Source organism: Colletotrichum lupini, chromosome 3, assembly GCF_023278565.1.
Source record: "Colletotrichum lupini chromosome 3, complete sequence".
NCBI lineage: Eukaryota > Fungi > Ascomycota > Sordariomycetes > Glomerellales > Glomerellaceae > Colletotrichum > Colletotrichum lupini.
In genome coordinates, this window is record NC_064676.1 from 1,745,494 (window position 1) to 1,766,477 (window position 20,984).

General features: G+C 52.8%; 7 protein-coding genes across 7 annotated transcripts; 5 read left to right on the forward strand and 2 right to left on the reverse strand.

Annotated features, from left to right (window-relative positions):
- Positions 1-146: 146 nt before the first annotated feature.
- CLUP02_05255 (ATP synthase subunit 4) lies at positions 147-1,253 on the reverse strand (the record flags this gene model as incomplete). The annotated part of the gene is made up of 4 exons (XM_049284263.1): positions 147-172; positions 292-514; positions 653-1,107; positions 1,223-1,253. 4 exons carry the CDS (start codon positions 1,251-1,253, stop codon positions 147-149), a joined length of 735 nt encoding a protein of 244 aa, XP_049141406.1.
- Positions 1,254-1,637: 384 nt separating this feature from the next.
- CLUP02_05256 (CBF/Mak21 family protein) lies at positions 1,638-3,398 on the forward strand (the record flags this gene model as incomplete). The annotated part of the gene is made up of 3 exons (XM_049284264.1): positions 1,638-2,263; positions 2,319-3,192; positions 3,258-3,398. 3 exons carry the CDS (start codon positions 1,638-1,640, stop codon positions 3,396-3,398), a joined length of 1,641 nt encoding a protein of 546 aa, XP_049141407.1.
- Positions 3,399-5,649: 2,251 nt separating this feature from the next.
- On the forward strand, positions 5,650-8,320 carry CLUP02_05257 (CorA-like Mg2+ transporter; the record flags this gene model as incomplete). Its single annotated transcript, XM_049284265.1, has 3 exons — positions 5,650-5,996; positions 6,054-7,982; positions 8,044-8,320. The coding sequence occupies 3 exons, from the start codon at positions 5,650-5,652 to the stop codon at positions 8,318-8,320; spliced, it is 2,553 nt and encodes an 850-aa protein (XP_049141408.1).
- A 203-nt stretch (positions 8,321-8,523) lies between these two features.
- On the forward strand, positions 8,524-8,744 carry CLUP02_05258 (uncharacterized protein; the record flags this gene model as incomplete). The annotated part of the gene is made up of 2 exons (XM_049284266.1): positions 8,524-8,579; positions 8,672-8,744. 2 exons carry the CDS (start codon positions 8,524-8,526, stop codon positions 8,742-8,744), a joined length of 129 nt encoding a protein of 42 aa, XP_049141409.1.
- Positions 8,745-10,147: 1,403 nt separating this feature from the next.
- On the forward strand, positions 10,148-14,185 carry CLUP02_05259 (uncharacterized protein; the record flags this gene model as incomplete). The annotated part of the gene is made up of 9 exons (XM_049284267.1): positions 10,148-11,954; positions 12,015-12,254; positions 12,367-12,487; positions 12,822-12,848; positions 12,930-13,071; positions 13,158-13,241; positions 13,356-13,733; positions 13,785-13,825; positions 13,876-14,185. 9 exons carry the CDS (start codon positions 10,148-10,150, stop codon positions 14,183-14,185), a joined length of 3,150 nt encoding a protein of 1,049 aa, XP_049141410.1.
- A 122-nt stretch (positions 14,186-14,307) lies between these two features.
- On the reverse strand, positions 14,308-17,787 carry CLUP02_05260 (uncharacterized protein; the record flags this gene model as incomplete). Its single annotated transcript, XM_049284268.1, has 16 exons — positions 14,308-14,655; positions 14,715-14,804; positions 14,870-14,989; positions 15,056-15,083; positions 15,120-15,182; positions 15,253-15,552; positions 15,603-15,759; positions 15,832-15,907; positions 15,985-16,195; positions 16,269-16,319; positions 16,382-16,556; positions 16,616-16,743; positions 16,800-17,100; positions 17,126-17,234; positions 17,299-17,565; positions 17,749-17,787. 16 exons carry the CDS (start codon positions 17,785-17,787, stop codon positions 14,308-14,310), a joined length of 2,463 nt encoding a protein of 820 aa, XP_049141411.1.
- A 62-nt stretch (positions 17,788-17,849) lies between these two features.
- On the forward strand, positions 17,850-20,932 carry CLUP02_05261 (uncharacterized protein; the record flags this gene model as incomplete). Its single annotated transcript, XM_049284269.1, has 13 exons — positions 17,850-17,872; positions 17,948-18,149; positions 18,272-18,377; positions 18,448-18,545; positions 18,604-18,653; positions 18,724-19,021; positions 19,063-19,393; positions 19,457-19,523; positions 19,570-19,910; positions 19,975-20,049; positions 20,125-20,359; positions 20,406-20,688; positions 20,741-20,932. The coding sequence occupies 13 exons, from the start codon at positions 17,850-17,852 to the stop codon at positions 20,930-20,932; spliced, it is 2,301 nt and encodes a 766-aa protein (XP_049141412.1).
- Between the last annotated feature and the right edge of the window lie 52 nt (positions 20,933-20,984).

Below are 20,984 nucleotides of genomic sequence, written 5' to 3' on the forward strand. Positions count from 1 at the left end.
ACATGGGCGAGTGATGGTCCAGTTTCGTTCTTCTCTCAAGATCTTGAATTTGGCTAATGCACAGGGTGTTTATTGACACGCAAGGGGAACAAGACCCCTTGGACAAAGGAAAGCTTCTCGCTCAGACTCTAGTAAGGGTGGGGAATCTATTGGGCCTTGGAGGAGACGATCTCTGTTGCAAAGGTAATGAATGTTAGCAACAAGGACTTGATTGATAGCTTGGGTGAAGATCCTCGGGGAGAGGACCATCCGATGATGGAGGTTTTTGGCGAAGGAAAATTGAGCACGTACTCTCGACATCAGCAATGCTCTGCTGGAGGATCTGCTGGAGGACCTTGGGGTTCTCGAGCTCCTTGGTGACCTTGGCGATGATGGTCTCGGCGAGCTCCTTCTGCTGGCGAGCCTTGACCTGGCCCTCGTAGCGGACCCAGGAGTCGAGGACGGCCTTGGCCTCGGCGGCCAGGGCGGTCTTCTGCTGGTGCTCGTAGGCCTGAGCCTCAAGCTGAGCAGTCTCCTATTAAATGAACATGTCAGCTGCTGTTCTGTAATAATTCTTTTGATGGTGCTCCACGGCTGTGCCAATTATTCCGTCCGACCGAGCTCGTTCCGAAGTAGCCTCCTTTTCCATCGATTACATCATAAAGAGTCGTACCTTGGAAACGGCGAAAAGGGACTTGGTAATGTCAACGACACCGGACATCTGCTGGACGTCCTCGATGCGTCCCTTGACGGCCTGGGTGTGGTCGGCACGGGCGGAGTTGAGGATGCCCTTGATCTTGTCGGCCTGGCCCTGAGCCCACTCGCTGTACATCGGGCCTCCGTACTTGATCAGACCGCCCCAGACGGCGAGCAGGCAGAAGGCGACGACGGTCTCCTCGTTGACGACATAGTACTCGTTGCTGATGGCGTAGACGCTGAGGGCGGCGGACGAGGAGAGGATGGCGGTCTTGGAGAGGAGCGAGTTGCCGGGGAGGGCGTCGACGATGGACTGGGCCTTCTTCTTGGGATCCTCGGCGGGGACGTTGGAGGCGTTGCGGGCACCGGCGATCGAGGCCGAGATGGCGGGCAAAGTGCGGCGGGCCAGGGTCGGCCTGAGGAGGTTCGCGCCTGTTCGAGAAGGGAGGGGAGAGCCTGCGCGTTAGCCACCACGTTTACATTTGTCTGCTGTCGTCGAGCAAGCCAATTGACACGCCGAAGCTTCGAGGGATGTGTCTGGACGTACCGACAGCGCTTCGAGCCAAGCGGGACGCCATTGTGTGATGATTGGGGGGGTTGCGGGTATTATGGGTTTGAGGTCATTCGGAGCTGCTCGAGGTGAGGTTAGATTTTGTCTACGGGTACCGCTTACTCCCGAGACGGCTATGATTTCATCACGTGATGTGGCGGAAGCAGTGGCTGCGGGAATTTGGGGGGAGACTTGGGACAGGACGACCGACCGGCGCTTGGGCTTCCAAGTTCCATTCATCCAAGTGCAAGTGGGACCTCGGCGCATGAGGGTACATTGGTACCTCGATGAAAATTCCCATCTCATCTGGGACCCGCTGTAAATTTGAATTCGGTTTTCACGACTGCGACGACTGATATCAACATCTGAAGCTCAGCTCATCATAAAATTAACGCCAAAAAAAGAAGGGGAAATGCCTGCCAAAGTCTCGGCCGACGGCCTGAAGAGGAAAAGAGTTCCCACGAAGGAGAAGTCAAAGAAGCGCGCCAAATCGGAATCCGAGTCCGAATCTGAAGCAGAGAGCGATGAGAGCAACGACCCTCAGGCTGAGATCCTACTGCTCGAGAATGAAATTTTGGAATCCAAGAAGCACTACAACAACATCACAAAACTGATCCAGATCGCTAGCACTCAAGAGGATGAGCCCGAGGCCGCGACACTGGCCTGTGTGGCCCTGTGCAGGGTTTTTGTGAGATTGCTCTCGGCGGGAGCATTCGCCTTTAGGCCAGGACAGGCTGAGAAGGAGAAGGTGGTGGTGCAATGGTTGAGAGAGCGGTACCTCGAGTACAAGGGCGTGCTTGCTTCGCTTCTAGAGGAGGAAGATCTGGCGTCGACTGCGTTGACGCTGGCTATGAGGTGCCTCAAGGCCGAGGCTCAGCACTTCACCGAGAAGGAGGAGTACACATTCCCTCACGCCTTCATTGAGCAAATTGTGAGGGGGCTGTTGGCTTCAGACAGTGATGATGTTCGTGTCGAGTTTGTCGAGAAATATCTGACAGAATACGACGACATTCGCTTCTTCACACTAAAGGCCGTGAAGTATGATACCGGAGCACGCGAGACGTTTTGGGTTCACAAAACTAACGACTCACAGATCCATCGCCGAGAACCCTGGGTCTTTGCCCAAGGAGGAGGTGTTTGATGACGCTTTCGAGCTACTCTCAAACATTGGGGACGTGCCGAAAGAATTAGGAAATTTCTACGCCGAAAAGCCCAAGAAGAAGTCGCACAACGTCAACTCTGTGCACCAGCACAAGAAGCAGGGCCAAGACGCCTGGCTGGCGGTTCTGAGGCTGGCGACGACGAGGGAGCAGCGGAAGCAGATTCTGGACGTCATGTCCAAGGAGATTGCCCCGTGGTTCATCCGCCCAGAGTTGCTCGCCGATTTTCTGACGGATTCCTACGACGCGGGCGGCTCCATCTCGCTGCTTGCGCTTTCCGGTGTCTTTTACCTCATCCAGGAACGCAACCTCGACTACCCGTCATTCTACACCAAGCTCTACTCGCTCCTGGACCGGGACATCCTTCACTCCAAGTACCGCTCGAAATTCTTCCGGTTGATGGACACCTTCCTCAACTCAACCCATTTGCCTGCAGTGCTGGTGGCGAGTTTCATCAAGAGGCTGGCACGGCTGAGCCTCAACGCTCCCCCGAGCGCCATCGTCTTCATTGTGCCCTGGATGTACAACATTCTCAAGAGGCACCCTCTATGCACGTTCATGCTCCACAGGGAAACGAGAGACCCGGCGATCAAGGCTCTTATGGAGACGCAGGGCGTGGAAGACCCGTTCCTGGCAGACGAGGCCGATCCCATGGAAACGCACGCCATTGACAGCTGTCTATGGGAGATTGTGCAGCTGCAGTCGCACTACCATCCCAACGTGGCGACGATTGCCAAGATCATGTCAGAGCAGTTTACCAAGCAGTCCTACAACATTGAGGACTTCCTCGACCACTCATACAGCAGTGTAAGTTGCCTCACAAGAGACCCAAATAGACCATTACAAGAACCTCCGGCTAACAATTGATATAGTTGCTCGAAGCCGAGATGGGCAAGCAGGTCAGAAAGCCGCCTGTGATCGAGTTCCAGATCCCCAAGAAGGTGTTTCTTCCAAACGAGCCGGAGTCCGGAGTTCAAGATAGTCTCGTGGCGAAGCTGTGGAACTTCCAGTAAGATCCTATAATGAGGAGGATGGGCATGAGGTGGCAGGAGAGATGCCATCCAGGCCAACAGACGGTACTTCCCTTGTACGAAGAAAAGATTGGTATTTCTTGATATCCGGGCGCGGCATGGAGGCATGGATGGTTCTTGAAAAGTTTAGACATCACGGGTAGACATTGTTTGCTATCAAAACAAGGCGCTCATTGGGCTTCAGCATCGTGGAGGTTTTGTGAGCCTCATCACTTTTTCCATTATGTAAACGATTCCGCTTGCGACGAGCGGGTGTGTAGTGGCATATGGAGATTTGGCAATCGTGAGTGGATAGCCGACTCTATCTACTACCTACCGATAACATGCATGAAGGGGCGTATTTCGTGGTTGATATGATCTGATATAGGTGGTCGAACAGTAAGGCAAGTCATCCGAAGTCGAAGTTTTTATACTTGCTTCGGCGACCTTGAAAGCTGATGGGTTGCCTGTCCCTGGTTCAGTATTGACCCTTTCTCTCATCTCAATGTCTACTATTCCAAAGTCAGACATGGAAGGTCGATCAATAATGTGATGGGTAGGTATTACGATTTAAGTTTGCTGAAAGTCATGTCGTGCAGTGGAAATGCGCATTGGAGATGTCCGCCTTGCCGAGTTTCCGTTCCCTCCAGCATGAATGATCGATGTGCCGCTTTCCGATGAGGTGGGTGTCCTGGCAGTCGACTTTTGCCATTAGAGCACGGCAAGTATATCTCGATCCAAATACCTTATTCCCATCTGCCATTGACCTAGCTCCCGCTGCAGCCATTCCTTCATCCATGTGGCCACACCTTGAAAGAGTCATTCAAGTTCAGACGAATTTTCAGCTCCCGGGCACACTCACTCATCCTGTTATGAGGCTTGCCTTACCTGAGTAAGACTTTTTCCAGCTCTTTGGGTAATACCCACGAAGAGACAAATACATGTGTCTGGCCCGATACAGCGCGATGATCAGGTACCGTCCTGTAAATGGACCAACCAATGTCGAGAGAAACTCTCGGCGCCCAGATACACAAAGCCAAAAAAGTCAAGAGGTCGTGTGCTCAATTGCCGCAACCGATCGACAGGCTCAGCAATGAGCCGAGCGCTGGTCGAAGCTCTATGAGGTGTTGGACTGTTCGAGGTACCTGAGGTACTTGCCTATCAGTCGTTGTGCGACGGCCTGGAGACTTGTGGAGTGTCATGCGTCAGGGAAGGACGTGGGCAGTCGACAGAACACCTGGAGAACAGCGCGCTGAGCATCAAAGTCTCGGTCCACTGTGGGGATGGACGACGACCAGCTGACAGCGAACAGCACTGTCCTCGCTGACTGGATGCCCTGTATTCAAGTGTTGGCTGATGGCTTGGAGGAGTGTGAGGACCTGGAGCTCCGATGCCTGCCCGTACCCGTGTTCCCAGAAACAAGCCCCAGAAAAGAAGAAAAAAGAGGTCGGCCAGACTTTCCAGGCTTTCGGAGGTGGCCGCTGGTTGGCTAAATTTTCGGAGGGGGCAAAGCTCTCGGACCCCGTAGCGACCAATGGCAAGTGACGGAAGCATCAGGGCGGGGTCTCATCCCAGGTGTGCCGTGCGTCTTGCTGTGGCAGCTGTGCGTGTGCTGGACGTAGTGGACGGCCGGATCTCTCCTCAAAGCGGCTTAGCATTTGAAGGCCCTCTCTCTCAGTCTCTGTTGCTCCACCTTCCACTGACATCACCGAGAGCAACCAACGGAACGGATGCATCGCTCTATCTCTCAAGTCTGGGCTGTTCCTTAGACTGCTTCTCGCCCTCTCCCCAATTCCAACACCATCGGCAGACTTTTCTTCCTCAGTCTCGGTCGCCTGATATCTGCGCTATATCGCCTTCGTTAACAGCTTTACTGTCAATCGCTGCATAGTTTAAATCTCCCGACTTCACTCTATCATCTCTTATCTTCACGTTCAAACAATACAGTGCATTCGATCCGGTATTCGCGCTGCCATTTCTCCAACAGAGCTCCGACCCACGCACCACGCCTACGCCCACTCAAAATAGCCAGCAGCTGAAATCTACCCCAGCTCGCCCGCAGTTCGTTTCGTGCTTCACGTGGAAACCGTCCCCAGTCGCCACCAAAACACACCAGGAGTCGTCGACCCACGCCAAAGGTAGTCTGCCGTCTGCAGTCTGCTCGACGCCGACCTGCGGCAACCACCTGGTCCGGTCTCTCTAGCAGTAGTCGGCACAAGCGCTGCAAGAGACGGTGTGACATATCGCCTCCAACATGTCTGGCAATCCCTTCCAGCCCTTGGCGGCTCATCTACAGACGCCGACGTCCCGGAGACTGTCCAATACTCCCGGATCGAGCTCAACAGCACCGCCCCCGCCAGCGACACCCTCGAGCCACGCGAACGGGAATGACCAGAACGGACAGCAGCAGCAGCCCCGTCGGCGAAAGAACCATCGCGGCGGCGCCAAGAAGAAGCGCAATCGGCGCAAGTCATTCGCCGTCCTCGCTGAGGAGTCTCACGACGAAGCTCCGCCCACGGCACCCGAGAGAGACGGTTTTTACCGCCAGCGCACGAATTTAAGCAACACGAGCATTGACAGCCAGGAACTCCTGGATCACAGGTGAGTTCGCGTGATCCCTAATGTCAGGCGTAACGATGTCTGACTTACACAATGCAGAGATCAACCACAGCCACTCCGACCTCGCAGGCCTTCCATAATGAACAATTCGGCCCCCTTCCCCGCCACGACGACAACACCACAAACCGGCAGCAGACTTCGCAACGCATACGCGGGAGACAGTGGCGACGAGGACGGCTCGTGGGACGAGGGTGCCCCTCTCTTGTCAAGGTCCATTCAGCGCTCTTCCACCGCACCCATGTTCCCCGGCTATGGTTCGAGCGATCCTCGCCAACGAGTGAGCCGACGCGGATCCAGCAGATCCTCGAGGACGAAGCTTGCAACCCCGTTCCAAGACAACAATTATAATGTCAACTACCCACCATCCATGCCTGGGTCGCCCACCTTCCGACCTTCCGACCCCCTGAATCTGAGCTTCGGGGATGTCATGATTCACGAAGACGAGATTGATATTCGTACCTCGCCGCGTGGAAGCCCAAGAAACAGCATCGGGTCACACTCCGACCGGGATATTCATAATCACTCTTCGCCCGATCTAGCACGGAGGAACACCATTGCCCTGACGGCTGAGGAGGATGTTTGCTTCCCGAGCGGGATTTCGGAAATTGGTGACGAGGAAGGTCACTCTCAAGACCCCGCTGCCAAACAACGCCCGAGGCGTCGTCGACGCCGCTGGCCCGATCTTGGTATTCTGGAAGAATGGAGCCGCTTCGAAAAGGAGGGACGCAGCGACGAGAGACGCGCCAAGCGGATTACCGAGCCTCAGCTCATTAACGGCCGTCTACGACCAATTACCCGGGAGTGGTACCGTGCCGAGGAAGATGCTCCTTATCGTTTTACCTACTTCAACGAGGAATTCCAGAGCACTATCCACAGTCAGACAATCTCGGAACTTGTGCAGCCCGGCGGTAACTTCCAAGAGCTGTTCATCCCAGACCCGCGTATTCTCTCCGACGACGAGAGCACAGATAGTGAAGACGATGGTGGTCTGCCACCCCTGTCTACGCATCACTCCCACACTGGCCAAAACGGGGAGTCTAGAGCTCCCACACGGCAGCCATCACTCGCGAATACTCAATCCGAACAAGAGAGAAGAGAGGGTATCAAGTCTCCTGACAAAACTTCGGGTGGTAGCTCCCGCGCCGGATCCGTTCATCGTACCCCTACCGGTATTAGATCGCCGGTCGTCGGCAACCAGACAACCCAGACGCCAGAGCTGCTCGTCAACGCACCGAGGTACGGCGAACGACCTGTGTGGTGGCTCGATGTCCTTTCTCCAACGGAAGCGGAGATGAAGGTGTTGTCCAAGGCCTTTGGTATCCATCCGCTTACAGCTGAGGATATCATGGTTCAGGAGGCGCGAGAAAAGGTTGAACTATTCCGCCACTACTACTTTGTCAACTACCGATCCTTTGACCAGGATCAGAACAGTGAGGACTATTTGGAACCCGTCAACATGTATGTAATCGTCTTCCGCGAGGGTGTCATCAGCTTCCATTTCTCCATGACACCGCATCCCGCCAACGTCCGCCGACGTATCCGTCAGCTGAAGGACTACCTTATCGTCAACTCTGATTGGATTTCCTACGCAATCATTGACGACATTACCGATGTGTTTGTGCCATTGATCCAAAATATTGAGGACGAAGTCGACGACATTGATGATGAAATCCTGAGGCTGCATTCTTCTACTGGCAACTCCAAGAGCGACGTTTTTGACGAGAAGGCCAGCAATACAGGAACAACTGTGGGATCTGAAGGCGATATGCTTCGCCGGGTGGGCGACTGCCGTAAACGAGTGATGAGCTTGTACCGTCTGCTCGGCAACAAGGCAGATGTCATCAAGGGATTTGCGAAGCGCTGCAACGAACGTTGGGATGTCGCACCCAAGTCTGATATTGGACTGTACCTGGGCGATATTCAGGATCATATTGTGACCATGACGTCTAACCTCAGTCACTATGAAAAGTAAGTCATTCAGCCTTGAGAAGACTGATCTAACCCAAGCTAACCGACTATTTCTCTCCAGAATCCTTGCGCGATCTCACGGCAACTACTTGGCTCAAATAAACATTCGTATGAACGAGAGACAGGAGCAAACGGCTGACGTTCTCGGCAAGCTGACCGTGCTGGGTACCATTGTTCTGCCCATGAACATTATCACTGGTCTGTGGGGCATGAACGTGTGGGTTCCCGGCCAGGAGTACGAAGGGGACCTGAAATGGTTCTGGGCGATTACCGCAGGACTTTTGGCATTCGGCATGGGCTGTTACCTGATTGCCAAGCGGGTTTACAACATTGTCTAAGGGGAAGAGAGAAAAAAGCGAAATGAGAGAGCTTCTCCTTTCAGGGGTATATTGGGCAGTTCTGACTGGCGTTTGATGGGGTTCTTCATTTCTTGTTGAACTGAAAAAGCATACGTTCCAAACTTGTTTGTTGGTTTAGATTGATCGGTGCATTCACGGATGGTAAACGGGACAATGTGTAATGTACACCGGTCGTTTTGATAATGTCAAATCCTGTTGTTATTTCAGAGGTTTATCTACCTAGTGACGGGGAAATGGGGTGACTTGGTTGACCTGGATGGAAACTTGTATGCTTGAGATTACAGCCAGCTGATGCCAAGCACGTAAGGCTGACTGGCATCTCTGGTTTAGGAGGCTTGGTTTGGGTCTAATGCGCGTGCAGACACCAGACGAACTCACAGAGTATCTTTCCCGCGCGCAATAGCAGTGATAGAAGCTGACGTTGACAAAACTTAAGTAGGCTTGACGGCAATATGGGCGAAAAAGGGGTATATGTGCGAGAGGACTTACTGTGGCCAAACTTTTTTTCTTTTTTTTTTTCTTTTCTTTTTGGCCTGTGGTTAAGACTTGAACCTGGGAGCAGCTATCAAGTTCCTTTCCTGCCATTCTGGTTACGCCGGCTATGGCCAATGTCGCCAATTGTACCTGCCAATGGTAACAGGCTGCCGAGACATGTATGCAAGATGCCCTTGATATCGTTACCAGAACATTCTTTCATTAGTCTGAGGAGCTTGCATCTTGTCCCAGCTGGGTTAGAGGAATATAGCCAACACTTTGTTAGTGTTTGCATTTCTCGGCGCAGCCTGCATGAGCATTGCATCAGGGCGCAGGGCATGAGTTGGAAGGATGGGAATTTGGTCTGAGGACAGTAGCCCATTTCCCAGAGTGTTTGGAATTTTATGAGGAGGTAAAACGCCCATGATGTCAGGTTCGTCAGCAGACACCTACCTACTTGACCTATTAGGTGGACGTAGCCTGATGGTGAAGTGGAAGAAGTGGGTGGCCGGGGTAGGGAGGATGACGGAACTGACGCGGGCAAGGCCAATCACCGTTATGCACGATGCAGAGCATGCCCGGAGAAAGGAAAAGGGAAAGCAGGAGCTGCAGCGAATGATGGGAGCACAACTGTGCTCTTTCTCTCTGTTCGAGCTGTTGGGTTTCGCATGGGCCTGCCTCTTTGGGGTTGATATTTAAACAGAGGAAGTTGTCATTCATGATTTTTACTTCTTCACTTCATATCATTCTTCATTTTGTACTGGTTCGTTTGGATAGATCAACGCCCTTGTCGATAAGAACGACGACGACAATAATAATAACGACAACGCCGACTATAAACTACACGCCTGACCGTATACGTGGACCCTGTGCCCTAGGACAGGGAATCGTGGATGACCGCTGGATGCCCAAACTTGGATGCCATCAGGACAAGACCAAACGTGGATAATCCTCATCGTGGACTCCTTTTATCGTGGAATACCTTTATCGTGGACTTATTCTATCGTGGACCCTCTTCTCCTGGGCTCATCAATTGTTTCGACTTAACGACACGCTCATTTGTCCCTTGACCGGGCAAGTTGCCGTGGAATTTGCCGTGGCCCTCAAACCTTCCCCAGGTTCTGGTCGGCGTGTGCTGCCGATGTGGACAAATTATCAGCCGAGGATACAATATCTCCCGCTGTACTGTGGATGTTAGCAGTCCATGAGAAGGCGTGTACCAAACGTACAAACGTCACGGACCCTTACCTCACTCAGCGTGGATTGCTTTTGCCATAACTTCTGGATCTTACGTCCTCAACCAAAGGCTATTCATTCACCTAAGCCAATTCAATGGCGACCCTGGTTCTTACCAACTCTTCTACATCTAACACAAATCAGGAAGCAGTGCTCCCAGGTTACTCTTCGACGAAACTGGCAGCAACTAGTCGACAACTTGGCAAGCTTCGGCCTGTGGCCCTTGGTCAGAACTACACGAGCATGATCGAAAACTCGATAAGTCCAACAGCAGGACTTCCACGCCTTTCGCGAAACACGTTACACGCCAACGAAATCCCGGAGTCCCATGCTCTCAACTACCGTGCAGGTCGTCTCCTGACCAACGCACCTCATCTGGCCTCCGAGGACTTCGGTACCTGGCTACTATTACAACAGAAGTTTCAGTCAACAAAACGTTCTCATAAACCGGGATTGCGAACAGAACGCTTGGTCGACTCTGGCAATTATACGATAAAATTTCTGCCCCTTACCAAAGTTTTCGACTTGGAAGCTTCTCTTGAGTTTGCTCATTACGAGCTGCAATTTTCCCGGGGGGCCTTTTACCCCATGGCCACAGATCAGCATGACTTTCCTCAAGACATCAGGACGTGCAGACAGCCTGGAATTACGCGCCATTCTCTAGCCGTCCAGGACCGAAGTTCTGAAATTGTTTCCGGAAAGACCGGTTGGAAGACCTTCTCCATCCCTTCCATTGGAGTTCCCAGAGAGAATTCAGCCGGCGGAGACCTGGTCACTCCCCGAGGACAGGGTGCCTCTTCATCGATACCCATTGAAAATCGAAGGCTCCTTATTGCCAGTCCTGACAAAGTCTATCGGGACATAGGCCCAATTTCCTCTCGAGTTACAGACAAGACTGACTCCCAGGGAAGGGCTCTGGGCACGTTAGTGACAGGATATCGATGGCTCCAAGCGAAGTCTCTTGAAACCTGCAGAGACCTGTTCTCATATCTGCAATGGCTGTTCGAGTCTGATGCTCGGCCTTTCGCCTGGTCTTGCCATTGGAAACTTGGCTCAAATATGGAAAACAGGTCTTGCCCATTGCCTTCACAACAAGAAACAGAGATAGGCCCGACCTACAATACTTGTCAGCATAGCCGCGAAACCAGTGAAGAAAAGCCCTCAGAACACCGGACCAGGAATACAGACTCGCCACGTCGCAAAAGAGGCGCATGTCAACATGGAACCAATGGCCAGGATCAGAGTGACGACGACGAATTTCCGGATGAGTCCAGAAGGAAGAAATCACGACTCCAAGGTCCAGCCACCGACAAGGATGACAATGATCTCAGCTTAGCCTGTCCGTTCTACAAGGCAGACAAACGCACCCACAATCGGTGCTCTTTATTACAGCTGAATAGGATCGGAGATGTGAAGCAGCATCTGTATCGGAAGCATATGCAGCCTCACTACTGCTCAAGGTGCGGTCGACAGTTCGAGACGCAAACTGAGGAGAGGTGTCACACAAGGCAACAGGACTGCAGCAAGCGAGCCAACCAGCCGCCCGACGGAATCACCCACGACCAGCAGAAGGAGCTCAAGGAGAGGGTAGACCGCAAGCTCGCCGTGAAGGAGCAGTGGTTCGCCGTCTGGGCCATTGTTTTCCCCGATATGCCGCCACCAGAGTCACCCTATGTCTACAGCCCTACCCGTGAGGTAGCAACGAATATGCGAAACTACTGGCAAGAAAGCGCGGCGGAGATGCTGGTCGCCCACGCTGACCGCATGCCGGGTATTGACAGGGAACGGGTCATTGGCGGTTTGAATACGTTTATGGAAACCTTCTTCAATCGATTCATCGAGGAGCACACCTCGGTTGCCGAGGGAGAACAAGTTTCGGATTCATCCTCAGATGGTAGTCCAGGTAGATCGATTCCAAAGAGATCAAGGCCTTACTAGACAAGAAACTGACGCAGTTCTACAGGGACAGCATTTTTCTCAGAGAGGACGCCGGCTATATCATCACCAAGCAGTAGCCAAAGGACTTTAATCGAATCCTTCCGCGACTTGCTTTCTGTCATGAGTGGTGCCGCCAGCGACAATGTCATGATAGACGACGGTTCGCTTGTCGCCAACTATGCAATGACCATGGGAGAAACGGACGGGCACTGGGAATTTCCGTCGAGTGATGATGCTTATGGTTGGGGTCAGCTCCCCACGGCTGGTCCGTTCTTCCAAGATGATCCTCTTACTTGAGAAACAGCTCTAGGTGTGTTTGTCGAAGGTGGCTCGGAAACCCTAGAAATGCCAGAATAACTGACTGCTGTCCCCAATAGACAGTATCTCCAACTTCGACAGTAATTCCATGGCAAAGCCAGGTGGATGCGTAGCAGAGAGCCCAAGAGTCAGATGGGGTCAGTCGTGGAGTACAGGACATGATGACTTTGACCAAGAAGCGTCGCTATGGATTTTCCTACTATTCTAGGAATTTTGATAGCTATTTTCCTATTATTTCTAGAATGTGGTGGCTCTTATCTATAACATAGAAATGCCTCGGAAGAAGTGGAATGGAAATGAGTTTCGGAAAGGATTTGGACAATACATTCATCACACATGCGTGTAAGGTAGTCCAGCAATAGAGTGATGGCTCCATGTCACAAGAATGGAATGATTATATCATATGACACACTACGCTTTAATGTTGTGCTAAACTACATGAACGGATGATGCTTTGCACTTTGGCACAAGTTCAGTTGCCGGTATGATGTAGGAGAGTGTGAAATTTTTGCAGGGTCGATCAAGAAAAGGTCTCCAAGATGTCGAGCTATCTCTACCATTACAATGCGCGTGTCCTTATCTTGGCTTGACCGCGAGACACAATCTCTGTATACTGCAATAGGCACAGCGAGTTACGTTCGGCAATTATCATGGAGAGGAAGCATCCAAGGTTGCTTGACCGATCTACAACTCATGATATCTTTGAAGACGAGACCCCTGGACACAAGACAGACGAACAGGCTCCAGAGATTCCACAGGCAGCAGTTGCACGTATTTTAGCAAGCCAGCTACGTACGCGGTAACCGGGAACCGGCAGCTGCTCGTCTGAATTGATGTACCTGCCAACTAGAGATGCCTCGGCTCCTCCCATAGTAGACCTCATCATGAGACGTTGGCGAAGAAAGAGGTCGCGCAATCTTCGAGACTCTCGGCAGTGAACCCGGCCGGAGCAACAGACAGGAAATTAACTTCCATCAACCTTTTCCGCAGCACTCTGATCCGACGAGGGGCAGAAAACTTTTTAACACTTACACGACTTCAGAGTTAGAATTGGAAGCCATTTAGTCAGGTCCCCGTCACCTCCCTTTTCCCCCGCTCCCTCTCCGAGAAATGGTTCGAGGCAAAATCACTATCAGACCAAAACTCAATTCACTCGACTATAGAGTTTTGGGCCCGAAAAAGTAAGGCGACTTGCGGAAAAGAGGGAAAGGGGCCAAAAACCCTGAGATTGTGTCATTACAAACCAAAGAAGGACGAACCCCGGAAGGACCGATATCGTCTGAAGACTTCTCAAACAGCAGAAGATGGAGAAAAAGGGCTGATGTACACGACAATGGTATCGTGTAAAGTCAAAGAGCGAGAAAAGAGAAGAGACCGACCGCGACAGCCTCGCGATCCGAGAGTCAACGGTCTTGCCAGGATGACGGTCCCATGTTTTTTGGAGCGGCGCCTCGACTGACAGAGCCCCGAGTTTCAGGAAGAAGTCATGGAAGAAAAAGAGAAGAGAAATTGGAAAAAGTATGAAAAAAAGATGGGATCGAAAAAAAAGACCCATCGGGCTGAAGCAGCCCGCACATCTGGGAAACGTCGGACGCCAAGGTTTTGGTTTCTGCTCTGTTCGTGGGGACCCCCGGTCTCTCTGCCCAGGCACTTTGTACCCCTCCACCCCACTCGGGGGACGCAACCACTTCCAGTCTCTGCTGGGGGCTCAACTACCGCCCTCCACTGCCCTGCGCCATCGAGGCATTGGATGATCGAGATCAGTCCCCTTGTGCGTACCATTCTGAGAGGGCGCCGCGGGCATCGACAAGCAAGTTAGTTCGGGAAGTCTGGAAACTCAATTACTTGACAATCGTCGAGGTTACATTGGCGCGGTGATGGCCATCAATGGAGGGTATCGAGATAAGTTGATAACCGGGCACGCTGAAAAGTATTCCTAGGCAAGGCGAAAGGTTGGAGATTGGGCGAAACGCCAAGGACAGGGCGACGACGGAGTCGAATCATGAAGGTGGGAGGAGATGGAGAGAGGACGAAACCCACCTAGCAGCGAGAGCTTGAGGAGGGATTTCCCGACCAACAATCGGGGCTTTCAAAATCCACGATAGGCGTGGTGTGCGAAACAGGCCGAAGAGGGTGCGTGGCCAAGGATATGGTGTGCCACGGAAGTAAACCCGACCCGACTTTGTCTGGATAGCGTGCAGTAAAGACCAAACTTGCGCCTCCAAGAACGACGGGATCTTGATAGAACCTGGCCGAGCCTGCATGCTGCGGCCAGTTAAATGGTCTCGCGCATATGGTGGGAGGGGGCTGTTGCTTGAGCCCGCCCGGCTGCAGCATAGACGCAGTTGCTGGCATGTCTTGTAGCTATGTAGATTGCGCGAGCTTGAAGAGGGTTACAAACTCTCACCGTACCAGCCGTCGGAAGCCCCGGCCGTCTTAGCTCGGCGCGATGCCATTGGCCTTCGACTTCGGCTCTATTTTCTGCTTTTCCTGAGCTCTGGTGTGGGATGTTGGTGTAAGCATGGTATTGAACGTAGATTCCGGTTTTCGATACCGCAACACCACTGAGCATCCGTAAAGATGCAAGGTGACTAGGGTGAGATGAGTAGGGTGATGAAGCTCTTGTTTGACATAGGTATCTCTTCCACGCATTTTGATATCAGAGAATGCTTCGAGGCAAAACTAGCAAGCGTCGATGACTGGCTGGCAAGCGTTGTTCTATTTTAATTTCAGGTTTGACGGGGAAACCTGGGTGCTCTGCGGCGAAAATGGAAGGCTGCTGGCCGATCAGTAGAAACATGGAGAGAATTACCCAGAAGCTCGGGCCTCAAGACCCTTCCTTCCTTCGATGTACCTGTCATTCGTCTGGTGGTGTCTATGTGTGTGTGTGTGTGTGTGTGTGTACTGTAGAAGGCGAAAGTGACTTATCGACCCCGGCTGGTAACCGTATTGCCAATCCAGCAAGTACGGAGATATCAAACACGATACCTACTGAGAGACAGTGGCAACCCCGCGCCGGCTTGAAGGGATACAGAGCTGGTACAACATCGGAAGGACCCTGCGATGATGCAGGCTTTGTCCAGATTTTCCGCACGACACTGCGTTTCTTCACCGTCTCCTGGAAAGACAGGCGCAAAATTTTTGATACGGGAAGGCGGGAGATATCAGAGAATGTTGGACATGTATAGAAAAATCTCGAAGCAATGGAAACGTTCCTAGAGACTTCACGGGTACGATTGGGGTCCCTTGGCCGTTGATTGTGAGACTCGATGCAAGCGAATCAACTCCGAGTTACAGGCTGGTATATGGTGTAGAACTGGGCACGAATTGTAGAAGAGTGAGCGGATAAAACTTCACGGCCCTGTGGAGGCAACTTGGCCCGTACTTCGTACACACGTCCACGTATCTGATGTGCGCGTACCGTAAGCCATCGATCCGCGTCATGTGTGCAACTGTGATTGAGGCGCAGCTCGACTATGCAATATGGAACCCGCGGGAGTTGACGAGCAGAGCTGAAGACTAACGCTTTATGCGGCGGTCTGGCAGCCAAGTTGATATTCCGGACTCTCGGTTGGAAGTGGACCTTGCAGGTTCGCAGTACTGCGACGGGTCAGCCTTCGTATGGCCGGCCGTTGAACACGAAGTCCACCGGCTTGCAGGGGTGGTCAACATCTCACCCCAAGCTCGGGCTGGGCAAAAGTTGACAACGTGGAGCACTGAAGAGGGAGAGGCGGTGGGACGGGCATGATCCTCGCTGCCCTTTGGCGTCTAGTCCAAGTGATTGAGTGTCTCGGCCTTAGGGGTCCATTGTCGAGATGCTGTTCGGTCCTAATGGCATCTGAGGATCGAGGATCAGATGAAAGATGCTGGCTGACTGTGTTTGAGGCGCTGTGCCAGAATTTCCATGAGTCGCAACGCAGCCCCGCTCCCGCGAGACAGACAAACCACATGAGGTACTGACCGAGTGATTTGTCGTTCGGGATCGGAAAGGACAATCATGATTGACTGCCTGCTTGAATGATGCAGAGGCAGTCAAGTTTCAGACTGAACCACTGTTGTGCTTCCCCGACGCACGTCTTCCATGCGGCCGCATCTCGCTCAGCAACAACGCTGGCCAGTGGGAAGAATGGCCGTGTATAGTGTACAGCGAAGGTGGGAGTTTGTAGTAGCATCGATTCAAAGCCAGAGGAACAAAGTGGCGGAATGGGAATGATGAAAGCCCGTCGTGCGCCGTCTGGTAGCGACCTCGCTGGTTTGCATGTACGAAGTCCCAAACAGTCGCGTACAGTAGGTACAGATACCGTGTACCATGATAGGTAGTGTAGGTAGGTAGTCGATTGTGTGCGGTTGTCCTCAATATTGACTGGAAGTACTCCGTAATGGCTGGCCGGGCGTCGATCCTGGTTCGGCGCAGTGGCAGTGGTGGCTGATCGGGTCTTGTCGTCCGTCAACAAGCCTGCAGGACTAAGGCTAAGGTTTTCTTGGATGGAACCTCATAACTGTGCTGGGGTTGGACGGGTGGGATGGTTGATGAGGGGCGAAACGCGTAATGGCGCGGGCTTGAGGAATTCCCCTCCACCTGAGCACCCCTCTTATTGCCAATGGTTGAGAGTCCGTTGATTGACCGGTGCTTGTCTTGCGTCTGATTCTGAGAGGTACACGCACGCGGTTTGGAGTCTCAGGGCAACACACGTCAAGCTCGAGTTCCAGGCCAGGAACGTGCTTGGGGAGGTTGTGACAGGTTATGGGAGGTGGGCGTGAGACGGCTAAGGTGGAAAAGGCGGGTGGGTGCACTGTGGAGGCCGAGCAGACGCGGACAATAACAATTGGAATTTTGAGATGGAATGCAAGGCCAGGCCTTTGATTTCCTCTGCGTCAATTTGCGGCCAGCTGCAGTGCAGCTTGTGCCAAATAGGCTGCTGGGTTTCTAGAAAGACCGGCACCCGGGGGGGGGGGGGGCTTTTCGAATGTTGTTGACGACGTTGGCGCACTGCATCCGAGCAGTACTCGATACCGGCCATCTTGCTACTGCAGTAGGTATCTTCTTTTGACTCTATAGATCCTGGCCCCTTGTCAACTGGAAGGCTGGACAGAAAGGTTTGATCTTGCTGCCCGCGGTCACCTGTCATTCGATGGAAAGCCCGGCATTTGAGAACAGGGTGCGGCCGAGGCAGGCAGGGCTGTATGGAGCAGTGCATCTGTTCGAAGTACAGCTTCTTTCCCATGCTACGAGCCTGGAGAGGACATTTGAGGAGAGACTCGAGGGAGTCGTACGTTGTGTGGTTATGTTAGTTGCTAGGCCGCATCGCTTGATAGGCATTCCTTGTGTGCATACGTACGGTACTAAAGGTACATGGATACCTTTGATAGGTTTTCTCATGAGGCCACGCCATAAACGGACCTTGGGAAAGAAAGGTCCCCGAAGTCAAAAATTTCCTCACTCTTTCCTTCCCGTGTCGTGAAGTAAGTGCGGGACCCATCGGCGCCGACCTTCTCTAAAGCTTCGTACGACTATGAAGTACCTTGCCTAGTAACCTACCTAATGGCAGCAAGGTACGGGTTTCAGTGAGGGAAGGACCATAAGGTACGATAGGTACCACCGGAGCTTCTTATTATTCTTGCCATAGCATGTCGTGACAGGCCAGACCAGGACAGGCCACACCTTTACGCTTTAGTCGTCGAGATCATCATTGACTTGTCACTACACACCACCTTGTTCAGCTGGCCTTCCCTCCAGTCACACACACGCGCACTCACACACTCTGTCGCCGGCTCTTCCTTCGTTGGCCCAACTGAGTTGGAGGCTCGTATAGATACCCAAGGCCTCCCGCCACGCTTTTGCGTTGGGATTCTAAGCCATCCTTATGTTTTTGGCCTTGTTACACCTCCAAAAGGTCTCGCCCAATTCACTCACATCCACACTTGACGACGTATTAATCCACCTCGTTGCCTCAACACCTGCAGGGTTACAGTGAATCACCTTTCACACTCGCTGCCTATACCACGCACACTGGCATCTCGCCATATTTTATCATTTGCCACCTCGACCTTCTTTCGCTGACCAGTCATTGTCATTGACCCGACCTGGCTTTGGACGCTATCGACGCCCTTTCAATCCCCGGAGCACCATCTATAATAAGGCAATTTGATAAAACCTCACTGTTCGGAGCGATCCGACAAGCGACCCGTCCACGTCCGGGATAATCAAAGTAGCAAGGGGCCATTGAAAGAAAACCAGGTACGCACAGAGGTGGGAATTTCTTTTGGGTCCCCATGGGTCGTCCATCATCTGCAAGCAGCGGTCGGCTGCGGCGCCAGGACGTGCCACGATGCATGGCGCTGCGACGTGGGATGAAGAAGACACTGGACCCCATCGCCCACATGGATGCAAAACAGATTGGCTGACATTGGGACAGCGAGCAGAAACGCAGACCCGAGAACGTAAAACGTCCGACACGGAGCGAAGACCAAAATTCGTGCTCTGCGACCGGACAAATTGGTCCTGGAAGCACAGGAGCTGAGAAGCACCCCCCAATCGACAATTTCTCGATCCAATTCCATTCCATTCCAGGACGCATTAGGCCAAGGGCCGAAAGGGAAGGGCCGAGAAAGACAAGAAGGAAAAAAAAGCAAATTAAAGGAAAGGGGAAAAGGACACCGCTGCGTTCCGCCATACCGTACCTCGAGCTACCACGCGAAGGCGCTTTGAAACACGTGAGGATTACCGCCGCTTGACGTCAGCCATAGCCAGATAGTCTCCAGACAGACAAACCGACGACGACAGGGGCGAAATTGGCCATTCGGAAACGACAGCATTTCGCATTGCTCTGCACCGCCATTGGCATTGCCCATCCAGTTCCACCACGCACATCAAGCGAACGATCGACGGCCTCCACGTCCTAGCCCTTCCGGGCCCACCACCAACCGCCCGCAAACGCGCCAACTACGTCGCATTCGATCATCGATCAACAGGCAATATCAAACATAATACCCAGTTTACTCGTTTTTTGTTACGAAACGTCCGAAGAAGGCTACAGAACGTCAGATTCAGAAGCAACGGCTTGATTGCCCTCAAAGGACCCTCCCGTCCAAAGTAAAGCCAGGAAACAGGATACTTTCTTTACCGGTACGTACCTTTGTCAGGAAAAGCCTTCTCACCTAAGGCTCAGGCCGATGGGAACCCTGCCAGCTTGCCCGCACCCTGCTGCAACTGCCGGTGACACTCAAAAAGAAGGAAAGAGCGACAGAACTAACACAAAAAGGCAAGAACCACAGCCGGCCAAGCTAGTTTTGCTTGAGAAAAATCCTTACATCCTTATATCGGAACACACGTCAATTCTTCAACCTGGGCAGAAAGAATTTGGCAGCAAACAGCAGGAGAAGAACCAGCCGGCGGAAAAAGAAACCCAACGGCAACATCACATCACCAAGACACTCATCAACAAGCAGGAGGCGCTTGCCGTCTGGGCAGACCCAGTTTACAGCACCAGGACAGCACTTGCTGGCCCCGGCGTCCCTGAGCGTCCCAGCCCCCCAGTCACCACTTTTTCCCCTACGTCGCCGGACCTGACTCCAGCGTCCGACCACCCCATCGAAAAAAGACGTGACGCTTAACCCATTGCGGCCACCCTCCTTCCCTGTAACGCCTCCAATTCAAATCGCCCTAGCGCTTTTTCAGCAAACATCCTGGCGTCGCTCGCCCGAAGTTGTCTTCCCAAAATCCCATCAGAATCCATCCGAGAGTTGAGACTTGGGAGAGCGCGAGAGTCAGAGTCAGACTCCCTCCCGTTTTTCTTTCTCTCTTGCTTCTGTTGCAGCAAGATACACCAAGCTTGCAGCAATACCTCGCTGCATAAGGTACTCCGTACCAAGGATCGAAACATCGGCCCAAAAAAAAGGCAAGGTACGTACCGAATTGTCCGTGAGCACCCTCCATCGCACCAACACCTGCACCTGCACCTGCAATTGTTCCCGTTCCCGTACCCTCAGCTGGGGTTTGTCGTTGTCATTGGTGTTTCTGTGGCCATCTCATTGGATCGCTGTTGTCGTCGGGTTGCCTGGCCGTTCCTTCCAGCTCGGCACCACAACCACACCGCAGCCCACCTGGGCAGCTTCATCGGCTGGGAGTTGTTGCCGTTGCCGTTCGTACCAAGTCAAGTGCCTTCCAGGTTGTCGACTCAACCTCACCCCCAGCCACATTCGAGACACCCAGTTCCCTGCTTTCCTGCCCCCTTGCGACAGTATCTGAGAAAGAAAGAAAAAACATCTCCCAAGCACACAAGCACCTCAACTTGCTCTCGAACTGCTTGTTCTCCGTCCCCGAAGATTTGCTTCTCATACAAACACACATCGTCAACAAGTGGAACACTGGAAACAGCCCGGTCCACGGGTACACTATTCTCTGCTAGTTTCTGCATCCACTTTCAATCCCAGCTGTCGGCAGAAACACCACACTCAGGCATACGGCACACCCCAAACCCCCTTCCCTTCCACTATTCTGCCCCTTCCAACGCTCCACCGCGCTCCATCATCTCACGCTCACCCCTGGAAAACGCAACCTTGGCCGCCTCGCTAGCGACCTCTGGGAACCGCCCGCCCACTCTTCCCCTTGCTGACCCGCGATAAGGCACGCAATAGCTCCATCCATCGACCTTGCTCGCCGAGACCAGGTCCGCGC